This window comes from Dermacentor silvarum, chromosome 7, assembly GCF_013339745.2.
Source record: "Dermacentor silvarum isolate Dsil-2018 chromosome 7, BIME_Dsil_1.4, whole genome shotgun sequence".
Lineage (NCBI taxonomy): Eukaryota > Metazoa > Arthropoda > Arachnida > Ixodida > Ixodidae > Dermacentor > Dermacentor silvarum.
The window spans coordinates 19,348,886-19,374,271 of record NC_051160.1 but is presented as its reverse complement, the minus strand read 5'-3'; the positions used below and the strand labels follow the sequence as shown (position 1 = coordinate 19,374,271).

The 25,386-nt window shown below is 47.0% G+C and overlaps 3 protein-coding genes across 10 annotated transcripts in view; 1 reads left to right on the top strand and 2 right to left on the bottom strand.

Moving 5' to 3' along the window:
• The window catches only part of LOC119457653 (uncharacterized), a 73,670-nt gene that overhangs the window by 20,302 nt on the left and 27,982 nt on the right, over positions 1–25,386 (bottom strand). The window lies entirely within an intron of this gene.
• LOC119457656 (uncharacterized) lies at positions 2,925–25,289 on the bottom strand. 6 transcript variants are annotated; one of them, XR_007467735.1, is made up of 4 exons: positions 23,045–23,903; positions 22,629–22,810; positions 21,715–21,925; positions 2,936–3,158 (listed from the first exon to the last, which is right to left on the bottom strand). XR_007467735.1 is itself a non-coding variant. In XM_049670308.1 (3 exons), the coding sequence occupies exons 2-3, from the start codon at positions 23,915–23,917 to the stop codon at positions 21,564–21,566; spliced, it is 366 nt and encodes a 121-aa protein (XP_049526265.1). In that variant the 5' UTR covers positions 23,918–24,066; positions 25,007–25,289; the 3' UTR covers positions 21,303–21,563. The 6 variants fall into 6 exon arrangements, 2 of the variants coding, with proteins under 2 accessions (XP_049526265.1, XP_049526266.1); XR_007467734.1 differs by having other exon boundaries at positions 2,938–3,274; positions 21,832–21,925; XR_007467736.1 differs by lacking the exon at positions 21,715–21,925 and having other exon boundaries at positions 2,925–4,161; positions 22,707–22,810.
• The window catches only part of LOC119457654 (uncharacterized), a 52,721-nt gene continuing 32,238 nt past the window's right edge, over positions 4,904–25,386 (top strand). The window contains exons 1-4 of one of the 3 annotated variants that reach the window (XM_037720534.2): positions 4,904–5,167; positions 5,566–5,734; positions 6,769–6,954; positions 7,751–7,978. In XM_037720534.2, coding sequence (XP_037576462.2) covers positions 5,005–5,167; positions 5,566–5,734; positions 6,769–6,954; positions 7,751–7,952 — 720 coding nt within the window. In that variant the 5' untranslated portion in view covers positions 4,904–5,004 and the 3' untranslated portion in view covers positions 7,953–7,978. Of the gene's footprint in view, positions 5,168–5,565; positions 5,735–6,768; positions 6,955–7,750; positions 7,979–25,386 lie in introns of those variants that run through there. The other 2 variants (XM_049670306.1, XM_049670307.1) reach the window with 2 other exon arrangements.

The following is a 25,386-nucleotide window of genomic DNA, read 5'->3' as shown; positions in this document are numbered from 1 at the left end:
CCGCGGTGCTGTTGTGCCTGTCCGTGGCACAGGCAACGATGCCCCCTTTCCGATGGCTGCCTAGCCTGTTCACTCCTCCGTCGCTGACCAACGTGCTGACCGGCCTGCTGCCATTCCCACTGGCGCTGCCCCTGGCCCTTGTGGGGCCCCTGCCCTTTGCCCTGCCCCTCATCGTCGGTCTTAAGGTGCCGGTCTGCTGGGAGTGGGCGCCGCCACCGGAGGAGCCGCCGGCGCCGGCATGGTCGGACTCGGTGCCCTTGGTCTCAAGGTGAGGCGAGCTTTCTCAATGGATATACGAATAGATGGAACGGGGCGGATGAGTAGTTGATAGGGATGGAGAAAAGTGAATCGGGATGAGGTATTCTCGGTGATACAGATAATTTGATAGGATGGATAAGCGGACAGAGCGAGCAGACCGAATCGGCGCTATCGGTCTTAAGGTGAGGCGAGCTTTCTCAATGGATATACGGATAGATGGAACAGGACAGATGATTAGGTGATGGGCATCAATAAAGGTCACTCGGGATGAGGTATATTTGGTGATACAGATAATTTGATACGATGGATAAGCTGACAGACCGAGCAGATAGGTAGACATGCAGACCGCGTTCTGTTTGGGACGTCGGTAGGGACATCTCCTTCGTAAAGATTCCAGAAAGTTCTAGTCACGTAGTCACGTGGATCACTACCGTCTTTAAGCATCACAGCACCTGGTATCGTTTCGCTGCTCTTGCAACTTGATGAAAAGAAAAAGTGGTCCGAACAACACACCGAACAGCCTCCTGAAGCGCTATGCCGAACCGATTAGCAGATATCTTCATCTCATATTCACAAAATCAATTCGTGATGGCCGTCTTCCAGCGGACTGGAAAAATCGCGAAAGTAGTACCGGTACATAAATCTGGTGACACTTCAGCCCCATCCAACTACAGGCCCATCTCTTTGACATGCACTAGCTGTAAAATTCTTGATCATATTATCTTAAAATTAATAACTAAGCACGTGGAAGAAAACAATCTGATTTCCCCTTTTCAGCACGTATTCAGAAGTGGACTATCTACCGTCACGCAACTCGTAGAGGCTTCACATGACTTTGGGCTAGCAGTAAATGAACAATCACAAATCGACGTAATTTTTTTTAGACTTTTCTAAGGCCTTCGACCGTGTATCTCACTCTAAACAGATCAGTAAACTCGCAGAAAAACTCGGAAATGGTCCTATATAGTTGGCTGGATAAGCTACTACCTTTTAAATCGCTACCAGTTCGTGCAATATAACGGACATAACTCCGACACAGTCAAGGTCCTTTCGGGTGTCCCACAGGGATCTGTTCTGGCTCCTCTCTTGTTTTTGTTATTTATAGGTTATTTATAGATGATATTGTTGAAACAGTAAACGTAAAAATTAGATTATTCACAGACAATTGCATGCTTTACAGTGAGATTAAAGACATGAACGACTAAATCGCCCTTAACAATTCCCTGCATAATGTAGCCCAGTGATGCCGAGACTGGCAGATGGTAGTTAATTCAGAAAAAAAAAACGGTAGCAATGAACATAAGCAAGAAAAAAAAGTAAACTATTATTTCCATATACCTTTGATGGTGTCAACCTTCGTACAGTGACTCAGTACAAATATTTGGGAGTTTTGGTTTCATCTGATCTCAGCTGGGCGGCGCATGTGCAACAGGGGACGGAAAAAGCAATGGATAAGTCGTTTTTCCTCAAACGAACACTACGTTACGCTACCACAGATACAAAGCCCTTATCGTACGTCACTTTTGTTAGGCCGATGCTGGAATATGCGAATATAGTGTGGTTCCCCCGCACAAAGACCTGCATTTCTATGCTGGAAGCCGTTCAGCGCAAGGCGGCGAGGTTTATCTTAACAGCTACAAGCGTACTGATTCCCCTACTGAGCTACTGCGCCGAGCAGAGTTGCCCACACTTTGTGACAGAGCCAAATTACATCGTCTGAAGTTCTTTTATCAATTGTTAAACGGTCACTTTAAAACCAATGCCACAGCCTTCGCTACTGCTAAAGAAAAAGTGAAAACGCGCCAGAAACATGACCAAATGTTTAAAGAATATTTTTGTAAAAACAATAAATTCCGTTTTTTTTTTTTCATTTCTTCCTCAAGTAATAAGGGAATGGAATGCACTTGACCCACTTACTGTAGCCCAGACAACACTAGAAAGGTTTCTAGAAAGAATTGAGGATATCATCCCGAAGCTCGGAAGCTCCTAATACTATACATTTTCGTCCATTTGTAGGCTTTGCATTTAACGTTTCTTTTCTTCGTCCGTTCTGAGTTCTTCTCATTTAAACCCACTGTGTACTAATGTTTGTATGTTATATGTATATATATTACGAATGTTCCCTTGAAAGTAAACATAAGCGACAGTTGCGCATGATTGTGAAATTTTTGCTTAAGCGAGTTGTTTCCTATGCTTTTGTAATGTTTTCTTCCCACTCCTGTAACAATCCTCGCGAGAGGATTGACAGTGTTTTGAAATAAATAAATAAATAAATAAATAAATAAATAAATAAATAAATAAATAAATAAATAAATAAATAAATAAATAAATAAATAAATAAATAAATAATTAATTAATTAATTAATTAATTAATTAATTAATTAATAAGCGTGCGCAGATGTTTATAAAGATACAAGTACGTGGATATTGTACAATTGCTAAAGGAAACAGGCAGTCATGACGGCAAGAGGCTGCGCCAACTAATATTCCTGGGCGGTTTATTTCCAGCGTTTTTAAAGGAAGCGATACGAAAGAAGGAAAAGGGACTAAAAAAAAGGAAATACTAGGTATGACGTTTACAGTGATACTGATAAACTGCGATGCATGTGATACATCTTCTCTGCCTGATACACAAAAAACAAATCTAGGAAACTTTGCGAAAGTTGCTATCATAATGCAATCGTTGAGGTTCCGTACGTTGCCATGGTTGACTTTCGTAGACCAGACGAGTTTGCACCTGCATGGTCTGAATCATGCATTAAAGACGTGGGTCCATCATGCTGTGTCTGGCTCTATGTCGTTGTTCCTGAGGGCTGAGGTCATCGTTTCCTGGTGTGTGTACCAGGTGTTGCCTGTTTCGCCTCAGCATCCGCTGGTCCTCGGTCTTCACCATGTACGACCTTGGAGCTGCTTTCTTGCTTACTGTCGCTGCGCGTGACCAGTCTCCATTTCGAATGCGAACCGAACTTCCCTCTTTGAGCGGTGGCAGTAGCTTGCCCTTCGAAGACTGGTGATACTTTCCTACTGGGACACCTGGATCCTCGTGGTACCTGGGCAGGGCAGTGCGAAGGTGCGGGCCTTGCAGTAGTTCGCCAGGAGAGCGGCCATCACCTTGGGGAGAAGAACGATTGGCTATAAAACCCAGCCAAAAGTGACCGTGGGAGTCATTAGTCTTCTTTAGGATGCGCTTAACAATCTGAACCCCATTCTCTGCCAGTTCATTTGACCGCGGGTATTCCGGACTTGACGTGATCTGCTGAAAGTCATTTGTGCGCAAACAGACGGAACTCTTGCGATCCAAACTGGGGCCCGTTGTCAGTGCATACATAAACCGGGATGCCGTACCGTGAAAAAAAAAATAGCCGATACTTTGGCTATGACTTCTTTGCTGTGGTGCCCCTTAGCTTCTCCACGTCGGGAAATTAGAGTGGGCATCGTACACGATGACATAGGAAGCTGCCCCAAACTGGAAAATATCAATTCCCACACGGTGCCACGGCCTGTCCGGGGTGGACCTGCACGAGAGGGGACTTATTCTGCTGGTTGTATGCATACTTTTGGCAAGTATATACGGCACCTCCGAACGAACGCATCAATAGCACCGCTAAGCCCAGGCCAGAATACCAATCCCCGTGCTCTTGCTTTACATTTATTCAGTCCGAGGTGTCCTTCGTGAATTCGTTTAAGAATTTCTGCTCTCATCGTTTTGGGTATGACCACTTTGCAGCCCTTCAGCAATATTCCTTCTACAGCAGTTATAGTTCCCCTGCAAAGGACTTGAGTTAATCATCGATGACGGGACCCTTTGAAATTTGTTCGCTCATCCTCGCTTAAGTACGGGTCATTCCTGGTTTCCTTTACCAGACGCACCTTCATTGGCGTGGTTACGATACTGGAGACGACCTGTACCACATGGATGCCGACGTCTGTCAGTGCGCTGGACGCCTGTGATGACAAAGGTGCACGAGAGATGTCCGCCAGAACCATGTCCTTGGCAGGCACAAACTGCAAAGTGTAATCATATTGCAAAAGCCTGATAAAAAATCGCTGCAATCGCGGTGGCATATCTCCAATGTCCTTTTGGGAAATAGCAAGCAGGGGTCTATGGTCAGTTTCGATTCGTACCTTTCGACCATATACTAGAATTAACCCTGGAGTGTTAGCCAGCGCCGCGTTTGTGGGTGGTGGCGCTGGCTAACACTCCCGGGTTAATTCTAGTTGTAAAATATAAATACCCCAGAAAGTGGATGGGAAAACGGCTCCGTGGTAGCTATATGGTGAGAGCATCGCACGCGTAATGCGAAGACGTGGGTTCGTTCCCCACCTGCGGACAGTTGTTTTTTCATCCGTTTTCATTTTCCATTAATTTATCATTTCTTTATTTGAATTAGTAAGTACAAGTAATTTCCCCTATGTTGTTCTTGGTGTCATTGTTGGCTTCTTATGATATATGTATATATGCGCGCGTGGATATAAATATGTATAGACCGAGGGACAGGAAAGATGACTTGGGAAGGGTATAGCTGGAGAGGTAGAGGACTAGCGGTAGACAGTGATGACTGGCATCCGGACGAAGGGAACCCTCTTTCGTAAGAGAAACTTCACGAATATGGGGGCCTCTCGCGCGTAAGCATGTCTACGCTACGAACGAGTCTGGACGTGTCAATACAACTCGATCTCCGTTCTTGCCCCCCATAGGCTGCCCTGGTCAATTCGGCTGCGCTCAAGATTGCCGGCTTAGGCGCCATGGCTGCCAAGGCCAAGGTCACCTCTGCTGCTGCCAAGGCCGCGGCCGAAGCTGGAGTCAAGGCTGTTATCCACCAGGCCAAGTCGAAGATCGCAGCGCCGCCCGCCGTAGCGCACGTGGCTCCCGTCGTCGCAGCATCAACTGTGACCGTGGTCCCTGCCGGTAATCGCATTTTTCTGTATTGTCATTTGAAAGTTAACACGGAAATGAGCGGCACCGTATACCGGTCATCCTTGAAGAAATGCATATAACCACAATCCGCAAGGGGAGAGGTTAGATACATACCCGGATGTATGAACGGGAAATGGTATGTGTTAACGTTGAGGTACCAAGACTACATGTTCTAGAGCAAGTGCGTATCGGTGATGCAGAGCTAGCGTGCACGTGTTCGGTGAAGTGGGAGAGATTAAGCAATAGTAAGCCCTTCTTTGGTTTGGCTGACTCGGGGAGGAAGTAAATATAGATCTGTAGGCGACGAATCGTGCCGATTATCTTGGGTAGCAGTTTACCCAAGATTGCTGGAAAGGCACTCGCATCACCTTCTTCCTTCCTCGCCGCAGTTACAAAGGTGAAGATCGTCAAGACACCGCCAGCCACCACTGCCCGCCCCGTTCCGCCTCACCCATGGGCGATGACCGAATCCCTGCCCGCTGGTTGGGATGACTTCATGAAGTACAAACACCCAATCTTCGGATACGGATTCACCAGGAGCGCCATCGAGCTGCGCAAGTTAGTGTTTTTTTTTCGTATTATTATTATAAGCAAACTTACGACAGCAGACAAAAGCACGCATGCGTCAAGGCTGGCGAATGCCCCCGTAGATGCTATCTTGCCAACCAAAACTTGCCAGCCTGGGCAAGGTAAATACACCTGGTAGCGAAGCTCCCATAGAAGCCGATACGATCAAACCCGGGTGGTTCATCGGCGGTTCATGCGCCAAGGCTTGTGGGTGCCAACCAAAGCTTGCCAGCCTGAATGACTCATCATTCCTTTCAAGTTGGGTTCAAGAAATATTACCATTTTCGGTTTATCAGAAGTGTTGTTTGGTTTGGTAAGGTTCGACAGAGCTTTGGAATGAAGTCCGCGTTTACGCACCTGCGAACATTGGGCGCACGCGTGCTTTGGTCTCCTTGTCTCAAGCTTTATCCCTAAATTCAAGCTTCGCGTATAAGTGAACAGTCGTGAAGCTAGGATGCAGGCACTCATGGCTGCCAGCAAGAACTACTTTCTTATGCACTTGCGGACTCCTCGCGCAAAAAGCATGCTTCACAGAGCGGATCCGCAGGCGTCGTCTTCAACGTCTGCGGCGCCGCTCGCTTGGTGGCGCTTAAGGCCAAACTACCGTGGCGGCTCCTAGCGGAAGCGCGCTGCCTATGAAAGCATGGTAATGATGTGTGGTAATTTTAATTTATACTCTAGACCATATTGAGAACATGTCCAACCGCGCGTAGTGAGTGTTGTTACTTCATTGTTTAGCAGAAGCAATGTGATCCACGAAACCATGTGAAATCACAATTCGTGCTGCTGCAGATGATATGATGATGATCTATCTGGCGTTCCTCTTTGTATCGGGTGGTCACCGAGAGTTCGGGTCTGGCACTCATGAGAAGAACCCGGCGCTCGTTGTTAGCATGTCATCAACAAGCATGACCCCGGCTTCTTCGCAAGGCGGGTATAAGTGAAACGATAACGCGAGGTGCAATCATTCCATTTTCAACGCCAAGATGTTCACCATGAAATACATTCAAACTGCGCAGGCGCAGGGAGGCACCTTTGACAATGGCCGCTTTGGATCCGGCTCTTGGAATCGACCCGCAGATGTTGAAAAACATCTTCGAGTACGTGACCATCTACGACGCCGAGCATTGCGTCCTGCGAGTGGTCTGCGAGGTGGCTGCCCAACCTAGCCTGGCCGGGCCCCAGGGCACGAATGTCACCGAGTTCATGACGTGAGTCTCGTCGTAGTGGTATAATAACATGTGCTACGTAGGCGAGGTTACCATGGCAATTTCCATATGCCAATCGATCACGCGCATTTTAGTGAACGCCGCCTAGATCATAGCTGAAGTTAATGCCGTAGCTTTGTTCATGAAGGGAAAATTTTTTCCTCTAACCGACAGCTAGTTGCACCAAGCTACAGAAGTTCGAGATTACGCCCTGCACGCTTACGATGTTCGCGCGAATTGAATGCACTGTACCACAAATGGCAGTAAGCTTTAATGCCATGAAGTATGTCTGTGTTTCGTGCAGCCGTAGCCGGGATTTAATGGACAGTTTGCCAAAATGAGCAGGTTGGCTTTCCTGCAAGGACATATTCCACCCGAAAACTCTCGTTCAGACTGCTTTTCTCGCTGTAAGTGCATTCACCTCTGCACATTCCAACGAAGGCCCACGAGCACCAAAAATGCTTTTCAAAAACTTTCTGCGGGATGTCCGTCCTCATTGAAAACTCCGCGGTTTACGGAGAGAAAAGGGAGAAACGGAATGAAGGAAAGGCACGGACGAGTGTTGAATGGAAAGAATAGTTCGTTCTACTATAGCCTGTGGTAGAGGTTATTTTGTTGGAAAATATACTTGCTCGCGCATGCGCATTAAGTGTCCTTTCAAGAACTGTATAGTACCAAATTAAAATACATTTTCTCAACACCTATACGCTTGCTAACGGAAATGTGTGCTAGTATGGAGTGGGGAATGTGTACCAGCTAATCCCTTAATGATTGCCACTTCTCGCTGTTCTCCCGACAGGTCACTGTCGAAGGACGACTCTGGCGCCCCCTGGATTCCGTACCGCGACGCCGCTGTCACCGGACAGGTGTCCGCTGACCGAAAAGAGTGCCAGGAGCGCTACCCGACGTGCTCCCAGTCCACCGAGGCGCTCGTTGAACTGGCACAATCCAGGATTGCCCAGGCTTCCGAGTCCGTGACAGGGGCCGCAACCAGGGTGTGAGCGAGGGCCTTCGCGGAACCATTGTCACCGGTTTCACTATTGGTAGAGCCACGTCTGTGAATGGAAGTGACGCAACAATATGTAATCGTTGTGGGTGTCGTTTACAGCGTTCCTTCTCCCGCGTTGGTTTCCCGGTAAAGATTACGGTTGCGTAAGCTACTTCGAATGGAAAAGCACCCAACAGCATAGGAATCACGTAGTGACGTTACCACGGTCTAGCAACTCATTCAGTTCATTCCAGGCTATCATGGGTAGTCCACGGAAAGTGAAGACGCCAGAAGAAGAGCGTGAATATTGTGGTGCGACAAGTGACCGGTGTCACGTATGAAGTCATCCCCGCCGACGTCTCAGCGTCATCGTCAGCTGCAAGGGACATCGTTCACGTGGCGAGACTTAAGCCATAACACACACCTTTCACCGCGGATGTGTAGCTTAAGCCCCGGGACGGTGCTTCTACTGCCGGGGGTGAGGATACACAACAGCCGCCGCCACAGTGTGTCTACACTGAGAAGGAAGAGGACGGATTCCCGCTTGATATAGCGTCGCCATTTTGGCCTCCGTTCTCTTCCCTGTAAATAAAGTGTAAATAGCCTTGGGCATCAGTTACATGTAGCAATATAATGTCGTTGTGAAGTAATAAAGGTCGTGGTTAAGTACATTTCAGTTGTCTCTGGTTTCACTCTTTGCAGAGCCACGTGTATGAGTTCGAGTTACGTCACAATGGGTAATCGTTGTGTGGGTCGTTTACAGCTGCGCTCTCCAAGGACCTTCGCAGCGTAGATTGGAGCCGCAGTTTTTCCTTCTTTTTTTGTTTTGTTTTAATTCAGCTGTTCGAGTCCGTGATAGTTATGAACCAGCTATAACAAAGTTAATTATACTGACGAAATCGCCGTATCTTTCGTACAGGGCCTGTACTCTAGATAACATGAAGGTATCAACAACGTTGAAGAGATGACAAACATTGGCATTGTTTGCAATCGGCCGACTGTATAAAACAAGGTAACCAGCTAGCCTTCAGCTTCTAAGGCATACATACTCGGTAGAAGGCCCTATGTATTGTACTACCCCCCCCCCCCCCCCCTTACCTCTGAACAAGGTTCTACCCGTTAGCTCCCCCCCCCCCCCCCCAAGGCACTATTTTCTTTTCTTCCTGCTTTCCTCGGCAATCTAATACTTATGCAAATGAACACCGATTGGAAACTCTGCATTTCAATAAAAGAGTTTCTCTGTCTCTTTATCACACGCGAATCAAAAGCAGCGCCCACGAATCCTCAGAAGGTGTTAGCTGCCGCACAAGTCCACTTTTCGTTTAGTTTCGTTTAGTGCCTCATGGTGTGGCTCAACCCACTACGATGAAGTCGTCATGAAGCGGGGGCGGTAAAAGGAAATGTCGCCGCGCCGAAGCAGCTCACCGTCGTCATAGCGCCTTTCAGGGATCGGCGAACGGTCGACGCATTCATTAGATTTGTGCGACGAAACTGTACTTGGACAACGCCGCGGAGAATAAAGTACCAGCGATAACAGCCGGGTGTTTCCACATCGACAAATCGAAAAAGAACGCGCGGTTCCCCGAATTTATGAAACAGGTTCTTCGCAGTGAGGCAGGTATCGGGGACGATTAAGTTATACCCACATCACGTTGAGGATTGGTAGATATAGACCACGTCTTTGTGACAGGCATCGTTAATGTATGGGAATCGTCAATGGCGCATCGCACTTCACCATTCACTGGCCGATATACTGTTGATCGCTATCACGCAGTGCGAAGCAATGGTCGCGTCATAATTGAAAAGTCGCAACAGCACGTCGTAACTCGTTCAATAAAGAGATCCCACATTGTACAAACCATAATCAACATGTGTATGTTTATTGCACCGTTCTTGCAGCTATAGCTACCAGAGCTTACATTATAGGGACAGACATGAAGGATGTGTACTGTCGGAGTAGGATTACTTTTTTCTTTCGTTTTTTTTTCTTCAGCAGAAACCCTGGAAGGTTTTCAGGGATAGAAGCTATACTCGCGAAGCTTGACGAAAGCACTGAAAATCGCAAGAAGCGGAAATGCGGAAAAATAACAGGAGAGGCCGGATGAAAAGTGTAAAACAGCGCGATCAGTCACGCAACACGAATGCGAAAGCTTAGTCATTGACGCAGAAAAAAGGAAATACGTCGTATTTATAGAATGCACGTGCTACGTTGAAGACCACATTCCGTATGAATACTAGTAAGTACAGGAGACAGCGCCATGTACGCATTATAAGCGCACGACACGAGAAAACCAGTGAGTACGTTAGAGAGCGAGAGAGAGAGAGAGATTTATTATGACATAAAAGCTCACATATCGGCATGCATGGATCAAAGTTTAGACACTACAGGGTGCTCAAAATTAAACTTTACGGAATTTGAAAAAAAAATTGCCTATGGCAGGTAAGATAATTCTTATCGTTGAGCTGGGTTATTCTAAGCTGGGCTGACATTAGTAGAACGAGAAATCGAGACTCATATTCAACTGACTTCAATGCAAAAGTCGGCAAAAAGCAGGCTGGCCAGCAAGCAATTGTCAACTACGGCATCGATTCTAGGAACACTAGAGCAGAGATGTTGGTAGAATTCGCGGAAAGGAATAGGCTCCCGAATAATGAATACCTTCTTCAGGAAGCGCAGCAACAGGAAGTGGACCTGGAAAAGCCCTAATGGAAAAACAAGGAATGAAATAGATTTCAAACTCTCTGGCGATCCAAGCATAGTGCAGGATGTAGAGGTGTTAGGTAAGGTAAAGTGCAGTGACCATAGGTTAGTGAGGTCTAGGATTTATCTCAATTTGAAGAGAGAAAGAGTGAAATTAGACAAGAGAAAACAGGCCAACCTAGAAGCAGTAAGGGTAAAAGCAGACCAATTCAGCCTGGTGCTCGCAAACAAATATGCAGCTTTGGAAAAGGCAGATAACGACAACATAGAGGTAATGAATGAAACCGTAACTAGGTTGATCACAGAAGCAGCAGTTGAAGTGGGAGGTAAGGCACCAAGGCAACCACTAGGTAAGCTCTCCCAAGAAACAAAGGACCTAATAAAGAAACGACAAAACATGAAAATGTCCAACTCAAGAGATCAGATAGAATTCGCTGAACTGTCAAAACTGACCAACACGAAGAAAGTAAGTAATTTGTTTCGGGTATAGTTGTTTCGAAATTATTAGCCATGAAGGTACTCGGTTCTTTTTTTCCCTTCGCAATAATGTTGCTATTTCAGACACTTCAGGCGAACGCCGCAGCCACATGGACTGTGCACCATCTTCGAGCTAAACTTAGGCATTAGTGCGCCGTGCTATAGAACCGAGTGATCAAGGTTACATGCATACTGGCATACGTCTTTTACAAACGGTGACAACTGAAAGCCAATTGGACTGCTTCCTATGATAGCTGCTGTCTCCGGTGAACCTGTTGCCAAGGGGTACATCCACAGCCAGTCGTCCCAGTCGCTGCAACTCTTCCAAGAAGGTGAGTGTTATTTCGAATATATTGGAACAGCCCGATAGGTATGGCTCAGAAATATGCTACAATTCCTTGACACTGTGCTGTGCAGATTCAGATGGTGCCAGTTCTACGGGAAACCAAGCTCGTTGCCACGCCAGTGGCTTGATGATGGTTCAGCGTAAGTGTTAATTCAGCTTGTGGGGCTTAGTTATTTGTTGGGTTTCTGGCTTCACTTTCAGAACTGTGGTGTCACTGTATTTTGTTCTCTCTCTATCCTGTGGTCGCAGCTGACCACACGTATGCACAACCGAGCTCTGAAGCAAGTACTTCATCTCTGGAACCTGGCACGACAAGAGAGGTCACAGCACTGTCAGGATCTGTCACCAGGAGCTCCGCTCAGCACTTCGCCTCTTTCTTATGAAGGTTAATGATTTTGAAACATTTTCACAATATTGCGTACTCTTTAGTGCTGCAGGATTACATGGAGCTATGACTAAACCATACGCAGCAACTTATTGCTCTTCTGTTGATTCTCTACCCTTCAAGATCTTTCGCCAGCCCCATCAACGAAAGGCGGCCTTATCAGAAACTTCGAGCCAAGCTCAGGCAGCTCCGTGACCGCATCAAGAGGCTACAAGGACTCTGCTTCTACGCCGTCGCATGAAGGCCACTGCCGAACTGGTAGAGAGTCTGCGTAAGCATTTAACTCCAGCTGTTGCTGCTTTAGCAGTAGCTCAGCTGTAAGATGCGTAATGTCGGCCGGTTTGGCCGTTGATGGTGCAGCCAAAACAAAGCCTTTGCTTTAGGTTTATACTTCCACAGTCGAAAAGGTTACAGATATTGTTGGACACTCCTAATACTTCTATCTGTTAGGTATCGGCAGCAGTGGCTTGCACGCCGACCACTGAGAGTTGGTTTTACCCTGTAGTTTTTGATTTGATCAGCAAACGAGCAGCGTCTTAAAGGCAATACAGGGCTTGCACTATACTTTTTTATGCGGTGCATGTCGCAAAGGAGCTGTCTTATAACCCAGTGTCCGCGAGATTTGAAGGCCTTGAAGAGTACAGTGCAGTAAAAAGTCCAAATCTCGCAAGCAAGGCCATTGTGTTCATGTCTAAAGGAATATGCACGCCGTGGAAGCAGCCTCGTGGCTATTTCTTTGCAGATAAGGCAGAACCTGCGACTGTTCTGCATGACCTTCTTTTCAAATGCCACAAATTGTTGGTTGCAGCTGGATTTCAGCCTGTGGCTGTGGTTTGTTATCAGGGGAACCAAAATGTGTCTGTTTTCAAACTCTGTAACCCCTGAAAAGCCGCACTTAAGTGTGAATGGTGAAACACTTTTCTTTATTTTTGATCCACCACATTTGCTCAAATGTGGTGGGTCGTATGGTAGTTCAAATATGACTTCAGGTTAGGCAGTGACACAATTAAAAGCTCGTACGTACGACAGGCTTATGATAAGGATCGAGAAATGCAAGTTCAGTCCATTCCCAAGCTGAGTACCCGGCAGTTTATTTTGACTTTTGCGTCCAAGATGTCGTAGAAACGCGCAGTAAAAATTATTCAGCAATCATTGCCCTGCTGCATTGGGCAGGCAGATAAAGTCCCAGAAATTGCCAGCAGAGGCTATCGACATGGCCTGATTTATTCAAAGGATCTACAGGCTCTTTGATAGTCTAAATATTTCACATTGGTGGGAAAGTCTTCGTATGCATCTGCAATGTGTGCAGGATCTGTGCATAAAGAGTTTTTGGAGGAGTGCATTGCAGTTTTCTAGAATATCAAAGTTCTAGGCTGTGCACAGCAGCCTCTTTGCATTCGTTGCTTCTGCCAAACTATGAGGGCCTTGCTGCTGTTATGGAACCACCTGGCCTCTCGCTATGGTTTGGCATACCTCCTTACCAGACACCTGAACCAGGATGCGCTTGATAACACATTTGCAGTTAGGTCAAAATCTGGAACGATTAAAGGGAAAATGAGGCATCCACCCAACCGTAGCAATTGCTACAAAGGAAACTCATACGGGTTCCTCAAAAGAAAAGCCTCGCAGTTGAAGGAAAATTCGTCCTGGTCCTGGACCCGAACCCGGGATCACCGCCTTTCCGGTGCAGCCGCTCTACCATCTGAGCTAACCAGGCGGCTAGCAGATAGTAGGGCGAAGTCGAATTTATCGACAACTCGAAGCAAAGGCAAGTGTTTGACGCAATAGTTCAGCGGAAACACGCTAGGTGGAGAGGAGTAATTAAAGGGAAAATGAGGCATTCGCCCAACCGTAGCAATTGCTACAAAGGAAACCCATACGGGTTCCTCGAAAGAAAAGCCTCGCAGTTGAAGAAAAATTCATCCTGGTCCGGGAATTTTTCTTCAACTGCGAGGCTTTTCTTTCGAGAAACCCGTATGGGTTTCCTTTGTAGCAATTGGTACGGTTGGGTGAATGCCTCATTTTCCATTTATTTACTCCTCTCCACCTAGCGTGTTTCCGCTGAACTATTGCGTCAAATCTGGAATGAACAGCAACTCGTCTTGCCGGCAGTTTCAGGCGGTATTTAGACATCTTTTAGTTAGCAACTTTTTCAAACTGTCGAAAGCAGCAACTGTGCTGAAGACATGTCTAGTCTTCTGGCCACTCTCCCAGCTTGTTTTTTTTATTTGCTCCTCCTCTCTGTGCACCTACCACATCTTTGGTAGTTGCAGTAGAAGTTCTGCCTTATGATTATCCATCTTTAATGGTAGAGAACAACATTGTCTATTTTGTGGGCTGGCTTGCGTATAAGTTTTTGAATGGCCACAGGTCTGCTACAAAGTCGCACAAGTGCGAGTTGATCAACTCGCACTTGTGCGACCCGTCTTCTTGCCTCGAGGCAAGAAGACGCAACCTTTACCGATCAAAGCCAAGTTCCCTTGTACTTGAACGTGAAAAAACTTGGAGAAGGTGATTTTGGAAGCCTGTCAGTTCCTGCGCCCTCCTATGTGCTTGCGAGCATCTTTTTGTCGCATCTGCCTCCGATATTGTGGGAAAATAATATGTAGTACATGATCTGCGCTTGTTGCTTCATGCCAAGGTGGAAAAATCACTGTGTGTGATGATGATGTTTATGATTTGTTTGCCCTGTTCGTCAGGGTGAGGCTGCATTGGCTTAGACGCAGAAAAATATCTTGAACTCCACAGTCAAACCACTAAACGGAAAGCTACGAAGCAAGCACTGAGGCTACGCACTTGAAAAGGATGCAATTCCCCAGCTACCGGCTGAATGTTTTGTGAAGTTGCAAACTATTTTCCAGTGTGTGCAACAGATCTGTTTAGGCTGGTTTGAGGGCTGCAAATGGTTTTTCTGGTTCACAGCCTGGCTATATTCTATTTTCTTTCTTGTGTATTTTGCTTTGCTAGGACGTGACATGGTTTCTCACAGGGGCAATGGTTTAATACTGCGGCATCTTTCATCCTTCATTCCACTATGTCACTCTTTCACGGTAATTTTATGCAATGCACAGCATTTTCAAATGTCCCCTATGTACTCGTGCACTATTGTGTGAAACTCCATTCCAATAAATCGAATGCCTTTCGAAGGAAACCCTCCTGGCAATGGATTCACTTGGCTTCCGTGATGTTGGGGTCAGTCTTTACACCCCCTGCGGTTTCGTCCTGACAGGTATAACTAACTCAACAGCGTCTTCGTAACTACCACTCAGCACCATTGGCTACAAAGTCACCTTTAAACAGGCTTGCTGCGTCTCGTTCGAGTTTTTAGCAGGATATTTTGCAGCACAACGAGATGACAGAAGAAAAAAAAACACAGAGCTGCGCTTAAACTTTATCTGGCTATATTGTAACGTACAGTACGGTAATATATGCTTTACTGCCATGTGAATCTCCTTGCATTTCACTGTAAGGGTACTTCATGTATGCTCTATTGAATTAGAATTGCTTCAAAATACTCTTACCAGAAGCAGGTCTGGCGGTTGTACGCAGGCTCGGTGTATCATTATCAGCCTATATTTATGTCCACTGCACGATGAAGACCTCGTCCTGTGAACTCCAATTACAACCCCCCCCCCCCCCCCCCCCCCCCCTGTCTTGCGCTAGCTGATTCCAACTTGCGCCTGCAAATTTCCCACCTTCATTACCCCGCCTAGTTTTCTGCCGTCCTCGACTGCGCTTCCCTTCTCTTGGTATCAATTCTGGTTCAGTGTATGCTGTAATGCTAATGCATTGAGCAAGTTTGTTGATGCTAAACCTGGCTTTAACATTGTCTTGCAGGTGTAAACGTACCTGCTATATTCTTTCAGATGAAGAAATGAAACTGTGAAGTGTAATCCCAGTGCCCGATGCTCCAGGTGTATTTTGATGCACCTACTTATTTCATGCCATTTTAGCCTCAATTAAAGCTGTCGCAGCATTGTTTTCTGTATATTTAAATTTACTACCTGGCAACGTTTGTGGCACTGCAGGGATTTTTCCTATCTGCACTGTTACCATTGGGATGGTTAGCCAGCTTAAACAGTGCTACTGTTTGTGCTGCCTGTGATATACAATTTCTCGTGTGCTTAATCAACAGATACAGTGGTATTTGTTTGATTGATGTAATACACCATGAAAATGAAAACCATACTTGCCGTACACTCTATCGCAAACTCTGCACCTGAGCCAGTGCTTTGTGGATCGTACCTTGCTCTACTAAGAGACAAAGTAATTGCACGAGTATTTGCGCTATGAATTACGGATGCTTAGCCCGCGTCTGGAAGTGTTGCTGCCTTTCTATGCTGCCTTCTTTGTCAATCACTTTCAATGGGTTTACAATTGCACATAAACGCATAAACGAGGGCATAACAAGCAGGAACTCGAGCACATTTGACTGGCAAAGGCTGGCGCGCTGAAAGGCAGCAACCTTCAATACAGGCTCGAAAATGCGGATTCTATAAAAGGACCGGCTTATAATTCGCGCCAAACCATACGTATGCCTGACGTCATTCAACGTCACGCATAGGTAAGCATTCACTACTAGTGTACATATTACCTTGTTTTATACTCGACAGCGTTAAGGCCCGCGTGTCGCAGAAAATCTGATGTCGGTGTCCCGTGAGCGAAAATTTTCGCATATATTTAGGTACATGTATACGCCACGCTTTGCCATATGGCATGCGGTATATGCGGGTTATATTACCAGACCATTCTATCACTAAAGTTGTTCAGACCTTGTCGTACATGCTTGACAAAGTTATTCCTCGAAATTTTGAGAATGACAACCAACAAACAAATGTCATGAAACAAAACATGAACAGCTCATGCCTTTTGCCCTCAGACTGAGAACGATGTTTTTTTTTTTTTGTTTTTTTGTTTTTTTTTTTTTTTTGGGGGGGGGGGGGGGCTGTGCGTGCACTAGCTTCGGGGATCGGCGCACGCAAGAGGCCGTGTTTCTTACCAGAAAGCTCGCCTTCGTGCATAACGTTCGCCGCCAGCGTTTCCCGGTGTGGGGTTATATCAGCTGAAGTTGCCGTGAAGCTTGAAAAGCATGTCAGAGATCTTTGAATGCTACCGCGTTCCCTCTTAAAGGCAAAGCTTAAGCGTCTTTCAATTTTTGTCCGACAACAACGAGGTGATGGAAACGTTCATGTGTCACATGGGTGTGCGCCGGTGAAACATTTCTTACCGGTGAAATGCGGTTCACCGGAAAAAGCACGACAAGCAGTAAGTTCGCGTGTCAATATGTATACCCCGAATAGAAAATCGATACCGCCTGTATAGCGTGCACGCTAACCAGTCCAGCAGTTGACTGTACGCTTATTACATTACAGAGAACTCTGGACGGTCATCCTACGGGACACCACGAATGCGAGCCAACAAACATAAGGCTTTTGCGCTGACCCGCAAGTAAATTCGCGCAGAACGATATGGGCTCGAGACGACGCATATCAGGCGAACGGCGTGTGTGCTTCATCGATAACGTATAGCGCGCTATCGGGGGTTGTTGATTATCTCTCCTCATATACGTTTGTTGGTTGCGATGTCTGCGAGCTTTAGCATATCGAAATAGCGTAATATGTAGTTCCATGTTTGAGCGTGACTTGATGAAGGTGGTATATATACGCACAGTCGAACCCGGATAAGTCGAACTTGAAGGGGATCACAAAAAGTTCGATATATATGTAATTCGATACACAAAATAAAAATTTTATACAAAAATCTTCATGGAGATTTTACTGCTGTTCGTTATACACAATAATTCGTTATATATGGGCTCGATATATCCAGGTTAAACAGTATACATGCAGCGTTACTATACGTGAATACGTGTGCTAAACCTCGCTGTCATTAGGGGTCTCCACAACTTGCGTGGGAAGTTAGAGAGCCAAATCAATAACTTACTTTGGGTTTGTGCTATACCTCTACATTTGTTCGGTTCCGTTGACGGTTCCTTCGACGTGGAGTGGCTGCGCAGCTTGGCTCTCACACTGCATGCAGCTGACTTGCTGCAGACGGGAACATCGAACTGCATGCATGGGCATCTACTATAATGTGTAAATGAAAGCTTTAAGCTATTCACAAGAAATAACCGAAGCACCCCGCGCCAAACCCCGCGGCTTGTATTAAAGACTGAATGCCTGCACGTTACCAACTTCTAAATTTGGTTTCCCTTTTTTTTAACGGTAAAGAAAGTTCCAAGAACGCCAACCACCATTCTTCGTCCTCTACCTTTCCCAGAATAAAATACAGATCAGCAAAAAAAAAAAAAGAGATAAAGAGGGACAGATGAACTACAAGGAGAAGAAAACGACAACAACAAAACAAAGCTGCGGCTGTCGCACGTGGGCACAGCTCAAAAATTCACACGCAAAATTCTTGTTTGCATATGGCGCCACCATCGTGCTGTCCTGGGAGGAAGGGGAGGGAGGGGGTATTATATAACTGTCCACCTAGTGGACATGTACACTTCGTCTGCTGCTGAAGTTCTGATTGGCGGGGCTTGGGTACACGTCAGAAGTAGACAGGCGTTCCCAGCCAATCAGCACTTCAGCAGCAGACGAAATGGACATGTCCACTTGGTGGGCACTTACATAATGCCCCGCCAGGTATCGACGGTGCAAGCCAACGCCTCCTAGATAGCACAGGGCCGGTGCAGTTCGATCCGTGACGTCATGCTTCCTTGCCCGAGTGCCATATAAGTAATGCACAAAGGCTGCTCACCAGTGGAGGTATTCTGTAAGAGTCCACCTGGTGGACGCTTCCATTTAGTCTGCTGTTGAAGATCTGATCGGCTGGGCTGAGCTGCACGTGCGCAGCAACCAGGCGCCACAGCCAATCAGCGCAGCAGACGAAATGAACAAGTCCACTTGGTGGACTCTTACAGAATACCTCCCCTGGAAAGCTAACACGTGTGGGCACAACATTCATGCTAGCAGCGGAAGCCCGATTGCTGCTCTGGCTCTGGCAGAGCCGATTGCGCAGTGCGTGACGGCGCGCCCACGTGGCTTTATTGCATTTCATTCCAAACGCACTGCACGTCACTGGAGACGCTCTAACCCTTCACGTGCAGTCTATACGTGCGCGTCGATACCGTGACAGCACGGCGACGACGACGCGGACGTGCCTCATGTGTCCATATAAATTGATATCGCAATAAAAGGATAACAAATTATCACAATGAGAGGATAGAAAGAATACCAAAGGAGCTAAGAACCACGCAACGAGCGATAGAGCGAAAATTATTGGCGTATAAACGTTAACAGAAAAAAAATGTCACAGTTTCGCCCTAAGGGCGAAGCAATGAATGCGATAGCAACACAGCAATGTCATACGAAGTAAGGTGAGCGGCTTTGGTAGGAACAACACGCAGAACTGTTGTCGACGCCATCGGCGTTTTGCCCGCGTTCGCTCAAAATGCGTGCGGCGTTGGTGACTGTTGCCGGAGCCTCTGATATAAATAGGCACTGGTAAGTGGTTCTTGAGGGAAAGGGAAAGGTTGGCGCTATCTTCTGCAGCCCTTGAGGGAGCACGGCTCAGCGCCAAAAATAGGCACTGCGTGCCGCAGCTAAACGTCGCCTCCCTTCCCTCCCCCTCCCCCACGGCCTCTCGCTCGTTGGAAGAAGGCGCGTTTGCTCTACATACATGGTGATTGTGAAGGAGAACAGAGACGCCTACTTCTGCAGCCCTTAAGCGAGCACGGCGACGGTGGCATGTATGAAAGAGGAAACAGGTGCCGAGGTGGATTTGAGCAAGTCATGTGACGCGTAGAGGAGATAAGCGGTGGTCTGTTCCACTGGAGGGCAAAACGCAGTCGTCCACTCAAAATTAAAAAAAAAAACACTTCCTGAAAAGGTATTTAGTATTTCCGCATTCGGACATCCAGATATGAGGATGTCCCAGTCTTGTTTAGATAAGATCCTTTGTTCAATCCAAAGATGATACATACCGAGAGCGTGTTATAAGGTTTCGTTCTCCGCGACATTTGGTGGAGTAATATTGGGACATGAAGATTGCGTCTGGTATATCCTCTGTCTAGAGTTGGAATCGGAGGTTAATTCACGAGCGCTTATCTGGAACGAATGACTAAATTTCATCAAGAACGGGCGAAATGTTTCGCATTCCTTGTGTGAAAGGCTGGTTGGCCGATTTCAGCTCAGCATGTGGAAAAGGCGGCAATCAAAAGGTCGACGAAAAGGACGCATACGAATTCACGACTTTTACCGGTCCCATGTATTCTTCATACACATGTGTAGTGGTTGCCTAGCATGTATGCAGCTTATAAAGTTACTTAGAAGCTTTCCAAGACATTTGGTGAGATTTTTATCCGCATTGCTTTAGCATTTGCTGCCGCCACATACCGAGGCTGTACTGGAGGGGGTGTTTTTAGCGTGGTCCATACAGGACCATGAAGTACCTATATGGAAATGCACAGGATGTCCGTATATCTCTCGAAGACATTCGCATACCGTGAGGACGTCATGGCGACAATTGGCGGTGTTGGGGAACGACCGCAGAGAACCAGCGGATGCGATAAAATGAGGAAGTTTGATCGAATCAGCGGACGCAACACAGCCAGGGGTTAGGGAGCCTGTAACATTCAAGACTTGCACGCAGGCTCTCTACTAAGGGAATTTGGATATCGCTGAGATAGGCCTTCGATTTTCCAGTTCAGGTGAAATGGGCTGATGACCATGAGACCATTTTGGCGTGTCTTGGCTTGTCTCGCTCAGCGCGTGCTGCCGTTCACTAGAGTAAGTGAGTGAATGAAGGAGAAGATCTCATGGATAAACAGAGAAAGAGGGGCAGGCGGCACTTGGCAGCTCTTTTGATCCGCTCTGGTTTAACGCGTGTGTTTAGTTTAAGCAGGAAGCGGAGCCGAATAGCATCTATAGGGTGTCCCAGTTAACTTTAGCCAAGATGTTGAACGAAAAAGAAATGAAAAAACACAATGCAAGCCGCACTTATAAGACCTACCGTGTTCGGTCGTCAAACGTCTGATGATCGAACACCGTAGGTCTTATAACTTAACCTCGGATTGTTCTCATTTTTTTCATTAAACAGCTTGGCTAAAGTTAGCTGGGACACCCTTTATACGTATGCACGTGGATAAGCGTCGGTGCACAAGGAACCATGCGTAAAAGACGATGGAGGCGCTTCAGCATCCATTTTTTCTTATTTGAGGCAAGGCTGATACGACATACTTGATACGCTAGCTAATGGAGACGGACGCTCACACCAAGACGGAAGCTTATGCAGCAAACCTAATCATATTCGGAGCAGCGGTTGCCAATGAAGACGATATAACCGTTCCCAGATATTTAGATGTGCGCAGACGTTCATAGAGATATAAGGACGTGTATATTGTACCATTGCTAAAAGAAACAGGCAGTCATGACGGCAACAGGATGCGGCAAGTAATAATGCGGGGTGGTTTATTTCCAGCGTTTTCAAAGGAAGCGCTACGAAAGAAGGGAAAGGGACTAAAAGAAGGAAAAGGTATGACGCTTACAGTCATACTGATAAACTGCCATGTGATACATCTCTGGCCGATACCCAAAAAAAAAAAATCTTGGAAGCTTGACGAAAGTAGCTATCATAATACAACCGTCGAGGTTCCGTACGCTGCCTGTTAGACTTTCGTAGACCAGACGAGTTGACACCTGCATGGTCTGAATCATGAATTACAGTCGTGGGGATCCATCACGCTGTGCCTGGCTCCATGTGGCTGTTCCTGAGGGCTGAGGTCAACGTTTCCTGGTGTGTGTACCAGGTGTTGCTTGTTTCGCCTGAGCATCCACTGGTCCTCGGTCTTCACCATGTACGACCTTGGAGCTTCTTTCTTGCTTACTGTCGCTGCGCGTGACCAGTCTCCATTTCGAATGCGAACCGAGCTTCCCTCTTTGAGCGGTGGCAGTAGCTTGCCCTTCGAAGACTGGTGATACTTTGCTACTGGGACACCTGGATCCTCGTGGTACCTGGGCAGGGCAGTGCGAAGGTGCCGGCCTTGCAGCAGTTCGCCCGGAGAGCGGCCATCATCTAGGGGAGAAGAACGATTGGCTAAACGACCCAGCCAAAAGTCACCGCGGGAGTCATTAGTCTTCTTTAGGATGCGCTTAACAATGTGAACCCCCTTATCTGCCAGTCCATTTCACCGCGGAAATTCACGACTTGACGTGATCTGCTGAAAGTCATTTGTGCGCCAACAGACGGAACTCTTCGAATCCTAACTGGGGCCCGTTGTCAGTGCATACATAAACCGGGATGCCGTACCGTGAAAAAAATAGCCGATACTTTGGATATGACTTCTTTGCTGTGGTGCCCCTTACCTTCTCCACGTCGGGGAAATTAGAGTGGGCATCGTACACGATGACATAGGAAGCTGCCCCAAACTGGAAAGTATAAATTCCCACACGGTGCCATGTCCCGTCCGGGGTGGACTGCACGAGAGGGGACTTAATCTGGTGATTATATGCGTACTTTTGGCAAGTACAGCACTCCCGAACGAACGAATCAAAATCACCACTAAGCCCAGGCCAAAATACCAATCCCCGCGCTCTGGCTCTACATTTATTCAGTCCGAGGTGTCTTTCGTGAATTCGTTGAATAATTTCTGCTTTCATACTTTTGGGTATGACCACTTTGCAGCCCCTTCAGCAATATTCCTTCTACAGCAGTTACAGTTCCCCTGCAAAGGCTTGAGCTCATCGATGGCGGCATCCTTTAAAATTTGTTGGCTCACCTCACTTCAGTACGGGTCGAGTCTGGTTTCCCTTTCCAGACGCACCTTAATTGGCGTGGTTACGATACTGGAGACGACCTGTACCGCATGGAAGTCGACGTCTGTCGGTGCACTGGACGCCTGTGATGACAAAGGTGCACGAGACAACATGCCCGCCAGAACCATGTCTTGCCAGGCACGAACTGCAAATGGTAATCATATTGCAGAAGCCTGATAAAAATCGCTGCAATTGCGGCGCCATATCTTCTATGTCCTTTTCGGAAATAGCAAGCACGGGTCTATGGTCCGTTTCGATTCGTACCTTTCGACCATATACAAAAAGATGAAAATTCTCGCATGCGAACACTATACCCAGTGTTTCCTTTTCGATTTGCGAATAGCGGCTTTCGGATTCGGTCAAGGTCCTTGATGCATACCTCGCTGGACGCCAGTCACTCCCATGTCGCTGCAGAAGTACCGTGCCTAGACCAGTTCCCGAAGCATCCGCAGTGACCTTGGTGTCCCTCGCTTTGTCAAAGAGCGCGAGTAACGGAGGGGGTTTGTCAATGCGTCGCACACCTTCGCCCATTCATGCTCATGCGCAACGGTTCATTCAAGCATGACGTATTCTTTTACGAAGCTCCGAAGCAACATTGTCTTATCACGCAGTGACATACTTCCGAAAATAGATTACAACAGCCATCGTTCTACGCACCGAGTGCCTATCTGTGGGTGTGGGTAGCGAGCGCACGCTTTCAATCAGGTTATCAGTCGGACGTATCCTATGTTCCCCGATTACCGTTACCCTAGAACTCAATTTCTTTCAAGCAGAACACGCATTTCTGTAGGTTAAATGTCAGGCCTGCTTGTTCTGCCCGTTTTCGCACGGCATGTATAGGCGTTCGTTATGCTGTTGTTCACTGTCACCCCACACTAAAATATCGTCTATGTATATCCGGTCGCCTGCTAGTCCCTCAAATATTTCAGTTAGCGTTTTCTGGAAAACTTCGCTCCCTGACGAAATTCCAAACGGAAGACGCAGAAAACGGTAACGTCCAAACGGCGTTGCAAATTTGCACACTCGCGATGTCGCTTCGTCCAATGGAAATTTATGAAAGCCTGCATTGGCATCCAGCCGAACTTTTTTTTTTTTTTTTTTTTTTTTGCGCCCGACAGCTCGGCCTCATTCTCTTCCCTTGTTGGAACTGGATAGTGCTCGCACTTTATGTTCGTGATTTCTCTCGGATCCATGCAGACACGAAGCGCCCCATCTTTCTTGTATACGCGCTATAACAAGAGGGCTTACCCATTCTGTAGGCTCATCCACCTTGATAATTCAAGCCCTTTCCAGGCGCTCTTGTCGAAGCGGCTCCCTCATGGCCAAGGGTTGGGCTGGGTGCACTACTGTATCCTCCCGCAAGACCATCCGGTATCATCGTCTGCTGACACAGCCAGTGCCCTGAAACAAGATTGGAAAGACTGCAATCCACAGCTCTCGGAACGAGTCCAAATTGCTGACATGCCTCCAGCCCTATTACAGCCTAGCGGCCTTTCTTGACTACGAAGAAGGTCACAGCAGCGTGTGCCGTATGATTCAACGAAAGAATCTCCCTGCCAACACCGACATGCTTGATGGCTCTGCCATTGCACGCTTTCAAAACTGCAGCGCTTTGCTGCAGTTCTGCAGTTTTCTTCAGCCATCGGAAAAGAGATAAGGGAATTGTCTTGTGAAACGGTATCCACATTGAAGGTAATTTCCTGGCCGAATACGTTTCCGCTGGCATTCCAATCTGCGCTTGACCTGTCACTTACGCCACAAACGCCGATATCTAAAATGTCGAAACAATCCTTTGCCTCATCTTGTTCTTGGTCTATTTGCCGGCTCTGACGACGCCTGCAGCATACAGCAAAATGGTTCATTTTTTTTTTGAAAGCCTAGCACGTCTTTCCATACGCTGGACACTCTTTCCGCATGCTCATTGTTGAATTGTCGGCACCGAAACCTTTTCGAGTTTCGCTGAGCCCTGTGGGTGTAGTCCATTTGCAGCGTCTCACTCGACCAAGCTGCATTTTGCCGTGCTGAAACATCGGCTGCTTTGCACATCTGCTCCGCCCTCTTAAGGTTAGGTCGTTTTCACGCAACATGTTTTCCCTGATTGTTCGGATTGTTTGTACCAAAGACCACCTGATCCCTTATCATGGACTCTTCTAACGTGCCGAAATTGCATATATATAGGTTTGCCTGCTTCTTTAACTGCCGCACATATTGCTTAAGCGGCTCCCCCTCATACTGCATGCGAAGGCGAAAAACATGCCGTTCATACACCTCGTTCCCTCCGTCCACACAGTATACGCCTCAAACTTCTGCATTACTATCTGGTAGTCTTCTTTGCTCTCACCTTCTGTGAAGTTGCTATAGACGTCGAGGGCACCTTCACCGGCGATGCTGGGGAGGATTGCTGTCTTCGTGGCTTCTGTCCTCAGTGGTTTAGTGGGCGTCGCAGTAAGCAAAAGCTCCAGCTTTTGTCTGAAACTCTACCAGTTTCTGCGTATTATTCCCCGACAACTGCAGCGTCTCTGGAGGCTTGACGGTACCCATTACGGCGAGGCTTCGGCACTTCTGACACCATGTACCGTTGCTAAAAGAAACAGGCAGTCATGACGGCAAGAGGCTGCGTCAACTAATAATTCTGGTCGGTTCATTTCCAGAAAGCCATACGAAAAAAGGGAAAGGGAGTAATAGAAGGAAAGACTATGTATGACGTTTACAGTGATACTG